This window comes from Tamandua tetradactyla, chromosome 5, assembly GCF_023851605.1.
Source record: "Tamandua tetradactyla isolate mTamTet1 chromosome 5, mTamTet1.pri, whole genome shotgun sequence".
Lineage (NCBI taxonomy): Eukaryota > Metazoa > Chordata > Mammalia > Pilosa > Myrmecophagidae > Tamandua > Tamandua tetradactyla.
In genome coordinates, this window is record NC_135331.1 from 11,238,498 (window position 1) to 11,254,337 (window position 15,840).

General features: G+C 36.9%; 1 protein-coding gene across 5 annotated transcripts in view; it reads left to right on the forward strand.

Annotated features, from left to right (window-relative positions):
* Positions 1-15,840, forward strand: part of RAD9B (RAD9 checkpoint clamp component B) — a 43,715-nt gene that overhangs the window by 12,994 nt on the left and 14,881 nt on the right. For 2 of the 5 annotated variants that reach the window (XM_077159828.1, XM_077159827.1), the window contains exons 5-10: positions 4,307-4,406; positions 9,532-9,638; positions 11,430-11,536; positions 11,616-11,680; positions 12,400-12,522; positions 13,632-13,869. In XM_077159828.1, the coding sequence (XP_077015943.1) occupies positions 4,307-4,406; positions 9,532-9,638; positions 11,430-11,536; positions 11,616-11,680; positions 12,400-12,522; positions 13,632-13,869 (740 nt within the window). Of the gene's footprint in view, positions 1-48; positions 325-4,306; positions 4,407-7,728; positions 7,831-9,531; positions 9,639-11,429; positions 11,537-11,615; positions 11,681-12,399; positions 12,523-13,631; positions 13,870-15,840 lie in introns of those variants that run through there. The other 3 variants (XM_077159830.1, XM_077159831.1, XM_077159829.1) reach the window with 3 other exon arrangements.

The window sequence follows — 15,840 nt, forward strand, 5'->3', positions numbered from 1 at the left end:
AGGCCCACTTCGTTTTAATAATGATAATTACAATAATAAGCCCAGCAGCAGCTACCACTACAAAGCTTACTCATTCATGAGAGCCTTGCTTCCTGAATCTATTGAACAAAAGTGCTTGACTTTGCTCCAACTGGACCAATCTAAACTAATCCTGGTGGCCAGGGGTATGCCATTCTCTAACTGCTCAGCTTATTGCCATGACTGCACCACATTCTATGACAGGAGGGATGAGATCACAGCAGTTGGTCTATTCCAGTCAGGGCTCACCCCTGGAGCTGGAAGTGGAGTCAGTCCCACCCAAACCTCATGGCTGCTGCACACTGGGTAAGGAATGGTGCAGGAAGGAAGCAGGAAGTAGGGAAGGCAGATGCTTGTTAGACCACGATTGAGTTAAGTAGTTACACTTTCCAAAACTAAGTCCTCAGCAAATTAGACTTCAATTTTACATTAATAATCTGGTAGAGGAATATCATTCAAATTTAGTTGAGAAAAGTCAGCCTGGTAGAGATATCCAATAAATTGCTAGAAATAGAGATTTGGATTTTGGGGGGAAAATTAAGGATAGAGAAATTAATTTGGCCCTCTTCAATGGTAGAAAGCAATTGTCAAAACATAAGCTACTGAAAAGGACTAGCCTCACTGTGAATGTAACCATAAACCTTAGCCAGAACAGTGATATCTTAGATTATTTAGCATCTGCTAATAGAAAAAAGGGATGATCTCACTTTATCAGGGCAGATTCATAATGCCTAACTAATCTTGATAAAGCAAATTGCCTAATGTTGTTCAGAACAGAAGAGAATTGCCTGTCTGCTGAAATAGCTATTTTATAAATAACCAGGAAAAGGGGATTTCTATACATTCAGAACTTAAATTTAAGTTTACATCATCTAAAATGTTTTACCTGCTTATTTATCATTCAACCACTTCTCCGTATTTCTTTTAGCACTGACCCCAGAGTTACTAAAAATGAGTCAGTGAGTTGTCTCTGAAGAATATGTCATGATAATAGAAGAACAGACAACTTGCTAATAGTTCTGTCTTGGCTCAAGGAGACAAGAAGGGCTTCCAAAAGGGGTGCATTGGGCTACCAAGTGAAAATAGAACTCTCATTCATACATGTAAATTAATAAAGAAATATGGAAAGGGTTAGAATCTTACTTCAGGGTTTTAAGTTTTTGTAAAAGGGCACTCTAAAAATGTGCTACCGACTTCAAACTGGCTTAATAGTGAACTTGAAGGGATTGGCAAACATTTATAACATATAAGATTTTTGAAGTATAACTGGCCTCTAAAATTTCAACTTCCACAACTGCAACATCCCTAAACTAATGGTTGTTCCTTAGCTGTACTGCTTCAGGTTCTGAAAGAGTTCTCTGGACCCAGTGAGGAAAGTTCCAAATTGAACTTATGAAGTGGCAATCAGAATTCCATCAAAGCATTCAGGAGCAGATGATATAAGGCAGTGCTGTTCAGTGGACTGGCTGCTGGACCTCAAACTCTCTGTTTCGCTCATTGAGAAAACAAGGAGCTTATGCCAGAATTTAAGTCAGCCCTGTTAACCAAGCGTTCTTTTTAGCTCAGCTTAAAAAAATTTTTTTTTTTTAATTTTTAAATGTTTTTGATGAAGGAAGTACATTCTGGTGAAAACTCCTTATCTCATCACAGTCCAACACTTTGAGCAGCTCAGGATGAGGTTAATAAATGAACCAGAGAGTAAACAGGACTTCTATATTTCTACCCCATTTGCATCCTGTCAAGGGAATTGAGGACCAAGACAGAAGGCAGATATTTCAATTGGACATGATCAGGAACTCCAATATTTACTTGCAACTAATATTCATTATAAAAGTGTGAATGTGTTTATATGTATATAGGCTATTTCTGAAGAATACCTAAGAAACTGCTAACAGTAATTGCCTCTGGGGAGGGGACTGGCATGAATTACTTTTCATTTTCTACTCCTTGGTTTTCTTTTGAATTTTATACAACATGCATTTATTACCTACCCTTCAAAAATTAATTTAAAACATTTTAAAAAATAGGTCAAGTATACCAACTTTTGAACTTTGGGCCTTTCCAAAAAAACAGCCATAGTGATCCTTTTAAAAGGTGGTCAGATTATGTCACTCCATTGCTCAAGATGGCTCCTTCTTTTACTCAGGGGACAAACCAAGAATCTTACATGGCTATAAAACCCCATATGATTCAGAAGCCCCAGGCCTGCTCCCTCCTGAGGGTCTTTACCCTGCTGCCTCTGCCTAGCAAGCTACTTCTCCGGCATCACTTACTTTTTCACCTTCTTTTGTTCTTCACTCAAATGTCATCTTTGCCATGAGGGCTTCCTTGACATCCCTGTTTAAAATTGCTGTCTGCCACCACCAGCACTCCCTCACCTCCTTTATGCTGTCCTTTTCTTACTTATTACTTTGTGATATACCAATTACTTAACTTTTTTTCTTATTGTCTGTCTCTCCCCATAGAATGTAAGCTCTGTGAGGACAGAGGATTTTTATTTTGCATGGGCAGGCACCGGGAATCGAACCCGGGTCTCCAGCATGGCAGGCGAGAACTCTGCCACTGAGCTACCGTGGCCCACCCAGAACAGCGGTTTTTGACTGATTTGCTCTCCACTAGTCTCCAGCTCCTAAAATAGTCTCAGTGTGGTAGATAACAACAACAACAAAAAGTTACAAATTATTTGCAGTCTCTCCCTGCAAAAGCTGGAGTCTCCTTACCCACCCTTTGACTCCCAGCTACCTTTAGACTTGCTTTGACACCAACTGAATACACTAGAGCTTTGTAATTTCCAAGCCTAGGCCCCCAAGAAAGCTTTCAGCTTCCACTGTTGCATTATGAACCTTTTTACCAGTATGAGAACAAGGGTAGCCCCAGTGTCTTATCCTCCAAGAGGCCTCAGCCATTCCGGCTCTCCCAGTTATCCTAACTGCAACACCAGACATGAAAGGGAGGTCATCCTAGACCTTCCAGCAACAGCTGAGCCTGGCCTAGGCCAGAACAACCACTCGCTGAATCATTAGACTTAATGTTGGTTGTTTTAAGCCACTAAGTTTTAGCATAGTTTGTTATGCAGGAAAAGCTACCTAATATAGCCTGGTAGATAGTTTATAATAGAATAAAAAATTTTATTCAATTAATGAATGTTGCTTTAATTGCTTCAGTAAAAATAAACAATTAAGTTGAGAAATGTTTCTAGTGAGCCCTTTTGATTATCACTGCAACATTATAATGCTGGATTTTATTTTATTACGTAGGTCCTATATTCAACTTTAGATTCAAATTCTAGCTGTACTTGTTAAAACAGTGTAGTCTTGAAAAGTTACTTAACCTCACTGAACTGTAGTTTCCTCTCCTGAGATTATGGACACCCCTCTAGGGAAATTATGAGGCTCAGAGCTTATTTCTGTAAAATGTAGACATGCAGATAGGGCCACAGCTATTATTTCTACACTACTCTCCACCTCCTCTTCCCAGGGGAAAGTAATTCACAGACCACATATCCAAAATCCCATCCAAAAATATCAGTCCTGGGAGAAAGATACTGAAAGAGAATATAATCTGTAGTAGGCATATTAGGCAGGGTTCTCTAGAGAAACAGAACCAACAGAAGAGATCTGTAAATAAGAGATTTATAAAGGTGTCTTATACAACTGTGAGAATGGAAGAGTCCAAAACCCACAGGGCACGCTGTGAAGCCGGTGGCTCTGATGAAGGTCTGGACGGACTTCACAGGAGAGGCTTGCTGACTGAAGAAGCAGTGGAATAAGTCTCTCTCCTTCCTTAAAAGCCTTCAACTGATTGTATTATCTTACTGTGGGAGACGAACCTCAGTTGATCACAGATGTAATCAGCCACAAATGCAGTCAGCTGACTGATGACTTAATATTCCAGCCTTCCGATTTATCAGCTAGCCACGAAATATCCTTGCAGCAAAGGTCAGCCCAGTGCTTGCCTGACCAGACAACTGGGCATCATCACCTGGCCAAGTTGACACCAGAACCTAACCATCACAGTAGGCAATCACTACTTTACATGCTCTTTTATACACAATTCAAGAAACTACCTACCTGTATTAAAAAGACATTTCAGTACTTGACTGTAGAGGGTATGACCTGTTGCATGGTGTCCACTAGGGGGCGATCAACACATTTCACCAAGGAATAGCGCTGCTCCAAGCAATATGCAATATATATTTTATTATTTTAACTTGGCTGTGGGATTTAAAGTCTTCATAAATTCATTTTGCACATTAAACTATTAACATGTTGCTCTATTCTTTTAAAAGGTATTAGAAGAACTCATAATGTATGTTTTCAAGAAAGTCAGCCTTTGCAAGTAATTTTTGATAAGAATACGTGCAGTAATACACTAATGATTCAACCAAGGTAATAGTTCTCTGATATTTACTTTTTTTTCTTTGCGAACATGGTATGGTTGCAGAGTAAAGAATTAATGCCTTAGAACTTTTCAATTAGTTTCATTTTTAAAAACTAAAACCTGACTTCAAGAAATTACCTTATAAGTCCAAGGAAAGAGAATAGTAGATAATAGCTGCCTCGTGAACTTTCTATAAACATCCTCTCTGTGCCTTTCTACATCACTGAGTGGTATCAAAGAGAAAAATATATTATCTAATAATTCCTTGCATTTATATGGCGACTTCTGAGTCTTAGAACACAAAACAAAGAAATGTTAATGTTTTTAATGTGAACTGATTTAATTCCTAAGTGTTTCAGTTTTATTCTCTAGAGAATGAGTGAATTATATTTGTTAACAAAAGGGAATCAAAACTTTTCAGTCAAGCTGTAGCATTAAACATTAGTATTATGTTGTAAGCCAAAAGATATTTCATCACTATTGTTTTTTAAATTACAAAGCCAATACATGATCTTTACAGTATATCCAAAGTTTATAGAAGAATACAAAGACCTAGAAATGGAATTACTGAGTCAAAGGCTACACAAATTTTAAATTTGCATACATATCGACTACTAAATTGTCCCCTGAAAAGTTTGTGACAGTTTGCATTCCTACCGAAAGGACAGGACATTCTGTTTAAGTAGAGGATATCATCAATCTTTAAAAATTTTACCAACCTGATAAGTATAAATTGGTATTATTAGATGTTACTTAAAAAAAATTATTATGGTAACATGTATGCCATAACATTTCCCATGTTGACTACTTTAAATATATAATTCAGTGGTGTTAATTACGTTTCTAATGTCGTGCTACTGTTACTGGACAAGGCGGTGGATTGAGCTCAAATGACCAGTTCCTAAGAAAGCAGGGTTTCAAAAAGGGAGTTTATTTCTAGGCACGATGTAGGAGATCAGATGGTCTATAGGCCTAAAAATCTGTCTCCCTGAACTGTAGTAATTCTGATAGTTTTATAGCATTGAAAGTTGGGCAGGTTTTAGGATAATGAGTGCAGTGGCCCCAGATGATGTAATTAGGGGTGATTTAATTATTGAGCATGCGCAGATTGATTAGATGCTTAACCATAGAATATAAGTAAGAAAATGGTGGCCTTAATATGGTGATGGGTATGATTTTTAGTGTTATAATAAAGTATAGCTGACTTATAGGTTAAAGTCTAAGCTACTGCCTATGTCAGGTGGGTCCATTTTGGTTAGATGCAGTTTCAGTTATCAAGATAACTTTGGACTTCAGATGGGTCAATTCTGGGCTGTCCTAGGACCCTTCATTAATAAACATTAGGGGCTGTCTTTAGTGATCACAAGACTCTATAGTCAAAAAATTAGATAAATGGGTACAAGTGAAGGTTAGTCACAAGGTTTTTACAATTACAAGGGCATAAGATAAAGGCTAGACAATCATTATCAGAGATCAAGGCCGCTGAATTACAATTTAAAGATTTCAGATATCTACCTCTGTCTACCCCAATATGCCAGAAAGCAAAAAGGAATATCTATGTAATAATTCAGCAACTATAATCATCCCTTAAATCCTAATTTCTTGGTTACAACTCCTCCCTCTCATTTGATATTTTTCCCTCTCAATCTTCAGGGATATTTGGGTGATGACTCTTCTAAGTTCTTCATGACTGAAAAGGGGTATTGTCATTTAAGGGCAGAGGGATGAAACTGTTTTTCTTGGAGAGTCTGTTATTTCTGGATTTCAGAGCTTCTCTGGCATTGTAACAATCTGGAAGCTTTAAGTCTCTGAAAAACAAACTTAATAAGTAAACTTTTTTAGAGCCCAGGGTGTCCCTTGGGGTTTTCAGGAACGCTGTTGATTGGGGCTTGCCATATTGTGGCTGTTTGCAATATCTGGCTGAAACTTGGGTAAGAGTAACCGCTAGAATGACATCTTGACTTGATTTGCAATCTGTTAGCCATTGAAACTCTATTTCTTTTCCCCTTTTTGGTTAACTAATCCCATGATGCCAGGGTTAGGCTTATCCCTGAGGCCATGTCCAGTGATGCCAGGACTAGGCTTACACCCCTGGAAATCATGTCCCACTTATGGGGAAAGGTCAGAGTTTGGCTTAGAGAGAGGCCACATTTAAGCAACAGCAGAGGTTTTCTGAGGATGACTCTTAGGCATTAATTATAAGTAGGTTCAGTTTTACCATTACAGAAGTCCTAATTTTTAAGTTGCACTACCATCACCATCATTTATCAACCCAGATAGAAAATCAGGTATTCTTTATTGTGGCATTTATTTTACTAGTCAATTTGAGCATCTTTTCATGTGTTTATTAGCAAATAGTATTTTTCTTCCTTGCTGAATTGCACATTCAAATATTTCACCATTTTTCTATTGTTATTTACGTATTTTATTACTGTTTTATTTTATATTTTTATTACTTTGTGTATTATGAGAATTAGCCCTTTGTTTCTTGTATATGCTGGGTATAAATAACTGTCCTTAATTTCAGTCGTTCAGAATTTTCCTTCCCTACCTTGTGTTCCCTGGGATTGCACATTACTAGGGGCTTTTGGTGTGCCCAGGGGAGGAGGAGGAAGTGGTTTGGTCCTTAGTTGGTGCCATCTGTCCAAGCAGTAATCCACTGAGAGGTACCATTCTGGGGCTATTGGCAACTTGGGCCGCTATGGCCAGCTGCATTACTATTTCCCTCTGCTCTCGACATCAGGTTGGGTTGGGCGGGGCACAGTGGGTTTCTGCTGTTTTCCCAGGCTTTGTTTACCCAGACACTTTTGCCTGTTTTCAAGGGTTGCTATATATATATATTTTTAAATATATTTCTTCTGACATTTCTTGAGAATTGGAGAAGTAGCAATAAAGGTATGAGCTTTCTTTCTTGAATTAGCCAGTTTTCATCATGGACTTATGAACATACTTTCATTCAGTTTGGTTTTTCTACCAGCTGAAAACTTGATCTTAGCAACAATGGTAAATATTACCTCTAGGCCAGAAATGTTGAATATCTGAATACAGGTATCAAATGTACCTTTTAATTTATGAAATATTTCAAACATATAGAACAATGTAGAAAGTAATAAACACACATATACACATCTTTTAAACAAATATGCACATTTTATCACTAAAAGATATTTTGTTTTTATATTGTCCAGAATATTCAAATTTAAGAGTAATAAGGAACTTCTTCCCATTTTCCCTACCCTCAAACCTAAATCCTACTTATTCAGAAGGAGTGGTTCAAGTGGCACTCTTTTTGACTGTCTTGTTACATCACTGCCTTCCATGCTCCAGAATCCCTCCCACTTCCTGTCTACTTTCCAGACTGCCAATCCTCATTATTATATAGTTAGTTCTGAGTGTGGCCCCAGCGAATCATGGGTTCTTCTGAGGGCAGAGGTGGGTTTTTTTTGCTACTTAGAATGCCCAGCCTCTAGCACAGTGCCTGGCATATAGTTGCTTATCAGTAACTCTTAGATGATTCAATGTGGCCCTCTCCTCTTCAGAGGAAGTTGAGAACCACAGAAATCAAGTAAACTGCTGTGGTGAAAAAATTGGTTTACAGCAGAGGTGGAACTAGGACCAAAGCCTACTTCTCCCTTGTTCTTTGTACTCTTGCCTGCTACAACAGATCTGCTTTAGGAATCTGTAGCCTCTCTGGGGTCTCAGGATAATGTGTTGAGAACGGAGGCCAGTCTGACCTTCAGAACCTCAGGCAGCTATAGTGACCTACTGAGGAACGGTGGTAAGGGTGAGACATCCCGAGTCTAGGGCAAAGGAGTAAACGGGCACAAAGGGTTAGAGAGTTCTCCCATCTCCCCTCTGTTAGCTCCTTTCCCGCTTAACCCCTCTTGTCATAAAAACCTACATCTCCTAACAAATAACTACAGGAAAGAAGAATTATGTATATATATATAATATTTGCCCCTATTTAGAAAAGTTGTTCTTGAATTACATCCAATTAAATTTCTCTTTTTATTAGCTCTTGGTATCTTGTGACATATAACAACTCCTCATACTGAAAAAGTTCCCTGATGAACTTGGTAGGTGTTCCTGACATGTTGGCATCAAGAAACACTGCTAAGCCAACGTCTGGCATCAGGTTAACATCAAGGTTACATAAATTCTAGGAATCTCATTTTTATTTTACAACATCTCAATTTCAAAAGAAGCTCAAAACTTAGACCTCAAAAATAAAAAGACACCCTAACTAAAAAATGGGCAAGGGATTTGCAGAGACTCTCTATAGAAGATATACAAATCCCAATATGTACATGAAAAGATGCTCAACATCATTAATCATTAGGGAAATGCAGATCAAACCACTTTAAATCAGAATTTTATGGTATGTGAACTAATCTCAAAAAGCTGTTCAAAAGAAGAGGGAGGGCGGGCCGCGGTGGCTCAGCGGGCAAAGTGCTTGCCTGCCATGCCGGAGGACCTCGGTTCGATTCCCGGCCCCAGCCCATGTGAAAAACAAACAAACAAACAAAATACAATAAAACAAGAAAATGTTTAAAGATGTTTCCCTTTCTTCCTTCCTTCCTTCCTTCTCTCTGTCTTTCCTTCCCTTCCTCCCTAAAAAAAAAAAAAAAAAAAAAAAAAAAAATAAAAGAAGAGGGAACCCAGGATAGAAGGGCATTGGAATGTTAAGAGATCCTTGACGAAAGAAATGAATATGGGCAGCAGGCTGCTCCAACGCCTGAACTGGGCCTCAAACGGAGCTCACCCCAGTTCCACTGAACAACTCCCTTTTCTACTATCTCCCTTTGAAGTAAGGTTCCAGGCCAACTTAAAAAATATATATCTGGCATACAAAAAGCATCAAATTAAAGACATTTTTTCCTGATATTTTGTTCATTCTGTGGCTTTCACATGTTTTACTGCTATCTTGACCTTCAAATGAGGATACAATTTTTAAAATATACTAAAAATATAGCAGTGAATAAATAAGAAAGAAGGTGGGCCTTTGGGTACCTTTTTCTCAACTGGGGCCAACTAACCTATTTATTTCAGGTTAAAAACTAGTCCCAGTGAACAAAGTTATTTATTTCTGTTTGTTTTCCTAATAATGTTAATTCTTATAATTGCATTTCCTAGAGTGCTTGCTGAGGCAATTGTTCATTTTACATCCAATCAAGAGGAAGTTACTCTAGCTGTTACTCCACTAAACGTTTGCCTCAAGAGTTGGAAGGAGGAATCAATGGGTAAGGATGGAGCTTTGGTGGACTAGTACTCCCTGGCTTTCTTGATGACTGGATATATAGTAAATATTAGTGGCATAATACTTATTACTATCTAAAAAGAAGTAAAATGTACGAAGATCACCAAATGTTAAAAGAGCCATTTAACACAATCAGTAATTAAAATATATGGCTTTGAAATTCAGGTTGTTTTTCAAAATAGAGGAGTGGTTATTAAGGAAAATATATCTTCAGTTAAGATTTTAAAGTCTGTTTCTCATCCTTTACCATCCTTTGTGTTTAGTATGTTTAGTATAAATCAAATTAAGCCAGCAATACAATTGAGATCATCTTTGCCCACATAAGAAGAAAATGTAACTTTGACTTAGAATTGTATAAGATATTCCATATGGCAAATGCTAGGGCAAAAAGTGTGATTACTCTTTAAATCTGTCCTCCCAAGTTATCTAGATGCAATGGAGAAACCATGGCACAATTGAGTCAGGAGTTTGGTGTCAATAAAATTTGCTAGGGTATTTTTGGCACAACAAATTGTTGGAAACACTTTAACCTTGGATACTTTTTTTCAGGTTTTCAGGGAGGGCAGTCAAGAAAGAATATAAAGGAAGGAACTGTATTATTTAAAAATGAAAACCAGTAGAACCAGGGCTTAAGTTGGGTCAGATGACTTTTGTAGTGTTTAGTATATGCCAGGAACCATTCTAAGTGATTTATGTTTATGAGTTCATTTGATCTTCCTAACAACTGTGTAGAGAGATAGGTGCTAAAGTTGTCCTCGTTTATATATGAAGAAATTGAAGCACAGAGAAAGTAAGTGACTTGTGTCATATCATCATTAAGTGGTGAATTATAATTTAAATGCAGATAGTCTGGTTCCAGGGTTCAGGCTTGTTATCTCTGTGCTATTTTGGCTTCCTTCAAATCTCATGTAGCATTCTTTTTTGACACCCAGGAGTGCATGATCTGGAATGTATATGCTTGGCTGGTGAAGAGGTCTGTTTTATTTTCCGTCATGCCATCTCTGAATAAAGATGGTCATTTAGTAACCGGGATACACTGTCTCCAGTGAGCAGCTTTCTAATAATAGTTATTGTTATGGTTGGCTGGGGACCCACTTGTTTGACTTTATTATTAAACTTATTCTTTGTTACCGGGAGTGATATGAACATTCTTGTTTGAGATAAATGCATTTTTAAGGTATCGTTTAGTCCTTTTAAAAATATATAGCATTGGGGGTGCAAGAGTAGTACAGTGGTAGATTTCTCGTCTGCCATGCGGAAGACACGGGTTTGATTCCCGGCCCAGCACTTCCCCCCAAACAAACAAACACGCAAAACAAACAAACAAACAAAAATTCAACAACTGGTGCTGCAATAATGGGATACTCACATGGAAAAAATAATGAAATGTGACCTCGCTGTACAGCATACACACACACACACAAATATAGATATAGCATTTATCTCTACATGCAACTTGTACTTCATATAGAATGATGGCTGAGTTCCAAAAGTGAGTGTTCCAATAGATAGGAAGTGAAGGCCCTGTCTCTTAAGGCCTGAGCCCAGAATCTGGCACAAGATCACTTCTCCATATCCTATTGGTCAGAGCAATCACAAAAGCTCCCCACATTCCAGGGAGGGGACATAGACCCCACCTCTTAATCAAGAGGTGTCCAAGAATTTGTGGTTCTTTTTTAACTTACCACTTATGGTTATGTTTTAGTATTAAAATTTTACAAATACCTATGGAGCTAATTTTGTTTATTCTTTATTTTTCTATAATACTGAACAGATTTGACAAATTCTGTGTACAGTGAGATGTTTGTTGAGCCAAATGAGTTTGAATTCTTTCAAATTGGACTTAATACTGAAATAACATTTTGCTTCAAAGAATTGAAGGTAGGCCTGTGTCAAGTTAAAATTCAAATTTCGCTGGTAATTTATAAAGATTTCAAGTTTATTATTTTCCTTCTTTCAGGGAATGCTGACACTTTCAGAAGCCACACATGCTCCTATATCCATGCATTTTGATTTTCCTGGAAAGTAGGTCCTTGGAAACTTTTCTAAGTTTATTTTTGTTTGTTGTAGATCTATGATAAAACTCTTAAAATCACTTTGAAAATAATTTACTCATTGAGATTTCTTAACTTTACAAACAACATTTATCAAACTAAAATATTAAAAGATGCCATTAACATGGTGTTATTTAATTGGTATCTTGGTTGAGAATGATATAATAAAAGTGCAGAGTAAAAATATTTATCAGTTTGACAAAGAGCTGATTAAATTGTCTAATTAGAAAATTACATCTGTCTTAAGTCAAATCTCTATGAAACTAGGATACATCATAGGATATTTCAGAATTAATATTTCAAATAAGGTTGGATTAAAAGGTATTTTTGAAATTGGATGTGTTGATTTCGAGGGGCCCTTTCAGCTTTTAGGACAGTTTATTTGTGAAAAGATACAGGACTTCTGTTTCTTTTTACTTAAGAATTAAGTATTGGGGCTGCACCGGTAGTTCAGTGGTAGAATTTTCACCTGCCCTGTAGGAGACCCGGGTTTGGTTCCCAGCCCATGCACTTCCCAAAAACAAACAAACAAAAATCCAACAAATATTGCTGCAGTAACAGGATACTCACATGGAAGAAGAATGAAATGTGACCCCACCATACAGCATGCAAAAAAAAAATTGTCATTTTCTGTTTTCCTAATGTCCATCCTAAGATGGGTGTCATCTTACTCTGACTTTGCATTTTTAGACCCATGGCTTTAAGTATTGATGACATGTTATTGGAAGCTAACTTTATTTTGGCTACATTAGATGATGTGCCAAGTAGGACATCTTCACCACAATCCCTGTGTCTTTCTCAAAAATTAAAAAGGTAAGGCTATATTTTATCATTTTGAATGGTAGGAAATAAACCATCACAGTCTTATTCTGAAATAATTCAGTGGCTTTCATTTAGGAAACAAATGAAGACTGAAACAGTAGAAGAAATTTCTAATATTTATTTTAATAGTATATGTACATACAACTTAAATTTCCCATTTAATCATATTCAGATACATAACTTTGTAGTGTAATTACATTCATGATGTTGTGCTACCATCACCCAGAATAGCAGAAATTTTGACTGAACAGGAAAAGCCATTGTATAGCACCTAACCAGAATATAGAACTGTCACTATTCTTACCTTTTCACTTCTGACCAAAATTTAACGGGACTGTTTTATTACCTTTGGGATTACCTACAAGTCATTTTCAAGTTTTAGTTTTTCTTTTGTTTTTTAAGAGTGATACAGGAGAGTCTGTTGATTACTACTTTGAAATCTCTCAGACATAGGGACAGCCATTGTTTTTCCTTAGTTTTTTTCACAAACTTTTTTTTTGGGGGGGTGGGGACATTTCACTGTAAAAGGAACATACAGTTACTCTGGGAAATTTGGAAAATGTAGAAAAACGCAAAAAAGAAAATAAAAATCACCTCTAATTGTACCACCTAGAGAGAGCCCCCGTTAACATTTTGGTTCACTGAATTTGTTTCACGTTTTAAAATTTTATATATACATATATTTTAAGACACCACTAGGATCCTATAGCATATAATGTTTTTTATTTTGTTTTTTTCCCCATAAAAGAATTATATTATATGTTCCAGTATCGACTTTAAAAATATGATTTTTTAAATGACCTACATAAAAACCTTATCATACAGGTATATCATAATTGAACTGTTTTTCTAACTTGGCCCTGTTACCCTATGACAAGATGTATCATGCACACTGGGTTACTTTACTGAAAAATTCAAGTCTGTAGAGAGGATTTTTAAATGATCCTGTATGTGAATCTTAGCTTTCAATAATTAGTTCCATGTTATTTTGATACATTTCCCAAGTCTGTGCCATTATAATTATTTCATATTGTTCCATCATATAAAAAAGTATATTTCAAGTAACTAACTCATTCACTTAATCCCTGTTAATATCTCAGGTTAGATTCGACATGTTCAGATTCAAAGGCTGGTAAAAACATCAGCAAGAAGGCCCCCGAGTGTATCTTGAAAAAACCAACAGCTAAAAGGCTTTATCCTAATGAGACTCACACAAACACCTCTGCTTTGGAAAACTGTGGCAGCTATAAAATGAAAACAGGGGATACGGATGTCGGCAAAGTTCCAGAGAGCAGTGTCAGTGATAAGAATGAAATGCCAAGGTCTCCTCTCAAGAAGGTAAAGGGCCAATGCTAAGACCCGACCATATCTCAGTAAAAAACCACCTGTCTTCCTTTGCACTTTGCCTGCCCTAGCCCACCCCCAATTCCTGAAGAAGGCTGAAGCCAGGCTGAGGTGGAAAAAAGTCTGATTCCTAGAATGTCGATATGAAATTCAGTGACTTGCTCATTTAGGTTATTTCTAAAAGCATATCTAGATGGAAATTTAGGTCATTTCTTTTCAAGAATAAATTATGTTTGCTTATGATGTTCTGTATCTTTCAGTACAAATAATATGCTAAAGATATTTAAATAGTTTGTTTCCTAGACTGTTTCCTTTTTCTAATTTTCTTTTTCTTTTGGGCATGGGCAGGCTCTGGGAATCAAACCCAGGTCTCCAGCTCAGCAGGCAAGAATTCTTGCCACTGAGCCACTGTTACACCGCCCTCCATTTTATTTTTTGAATTTGAGTGGGAAATACCTTATTCATAGTAATACAGATATATATTTCATCCCAATAATCATCACAAATTCCTTCATAGAAGAGTCCCAGTTAATTAATTCTATTATACCACTAACATTTTACTAGATGAATGATAAGCTTCATAGAATGCTATATTGTATTAGACCTTATGAAATCTATTGAAGATAAACATAACTTGTTAGAAGCTGAAGTATCCTAAATAACGATCATCCCAGTTTTATATATTTAGATTAATATTTTATCCAAGTTTATGTTCCTGTTGCTCTTATTACTAGGTTGAATATATGAGTTTCTTAGAATTAGGAAATTGAAAGGAGAAATAAAATATTTTTTAGCTAGTTCTTCTAAACCGATGCAAATGTACTAAGAAACGATGATCATGCATCTATGTGATGATGTTAAGAATTACTGATTGCATATGTAGAATGGTATGATTTCTAAATGTTGGGTTAATTTGTTTTTTTCCGTTAATTAATAAAAAAAAAAACTGGAAAAAATATATTTTTTAAAATCACCACCTTATGCTGTATAAGACTTTTAGGACAGAATGTAGATAGTAAAAATGCATTTATTATTCAGTTTGATGCCTCAGGTGTTTATTGAGAATCTATTAAATACCTGATGCTTAGGGCAATTTTCTCTTATGTATTACTAGTTTGGCCATAAAGTAAAAACTGAAATCTCTGTTCTTGTTATATGAGATAATTTTCCTTCCTTGTTTTTTTTTTGGTCACACATATTGTGCTTACTTTTTCACAGCAGCAACAACAGGAATATACTTTCCTGCTGTTTCACCTTTCTGAAATCTACTAAGATTTCCATTTTCCTCATTAGGGAAAGTAACATTTAGCCCTGTAAGCTGCATTAGCCTCAACTCCTCAGAATGGCATTTAGAGACTTTCACTGGAATCTTTATTACAGTTTTCATGAGGGCCCTGCTTTCCTTCCCCCAACCCTGTATGCAACACACCCTGTGCCAGGAATGGCAAATAGGTTTCCTCTTCAGCAGTCACACCAGTTATTTCTTGGGCAAGCAGTGTGGAGAATGACATAATGCTATCTCTCTACTTGATTAGCTAGGTCTGCCTTGCACATTAGAGGGCCATGAGGGCTGTTTAGCCAACTGCTAAATTTGAGGCAGAGTCCCCAGGACTGCCCTTACTTCTGCCCAAACCCAAGTTCAGGGGATTCTCCATTTACCTTTGGGTTCAATAAGGAGTCCCAAAAAGCACTGAAAGCTGTTATGTCCATGGTTCTGGTTTATTACAGGGAAAGGATACAGATTAAAATCAGCCAAGTAAGAAGTGTAGACAGAGTTCAAGAGAAGCACCAAGTGCAAAACCCCCATAGTCTTCTCCCCATCGAATCAGGATATGTGACAGTATGCATGGAGCATTGTCAGTTGGAATGCTCAGCTGAACCTCAGTGTGCAGAGTTTTATTGGGGCTCCTTTATGTGGTCATGATTGATTGATTGATTGATTGATTGATTGCCTGAGTTCTTGAC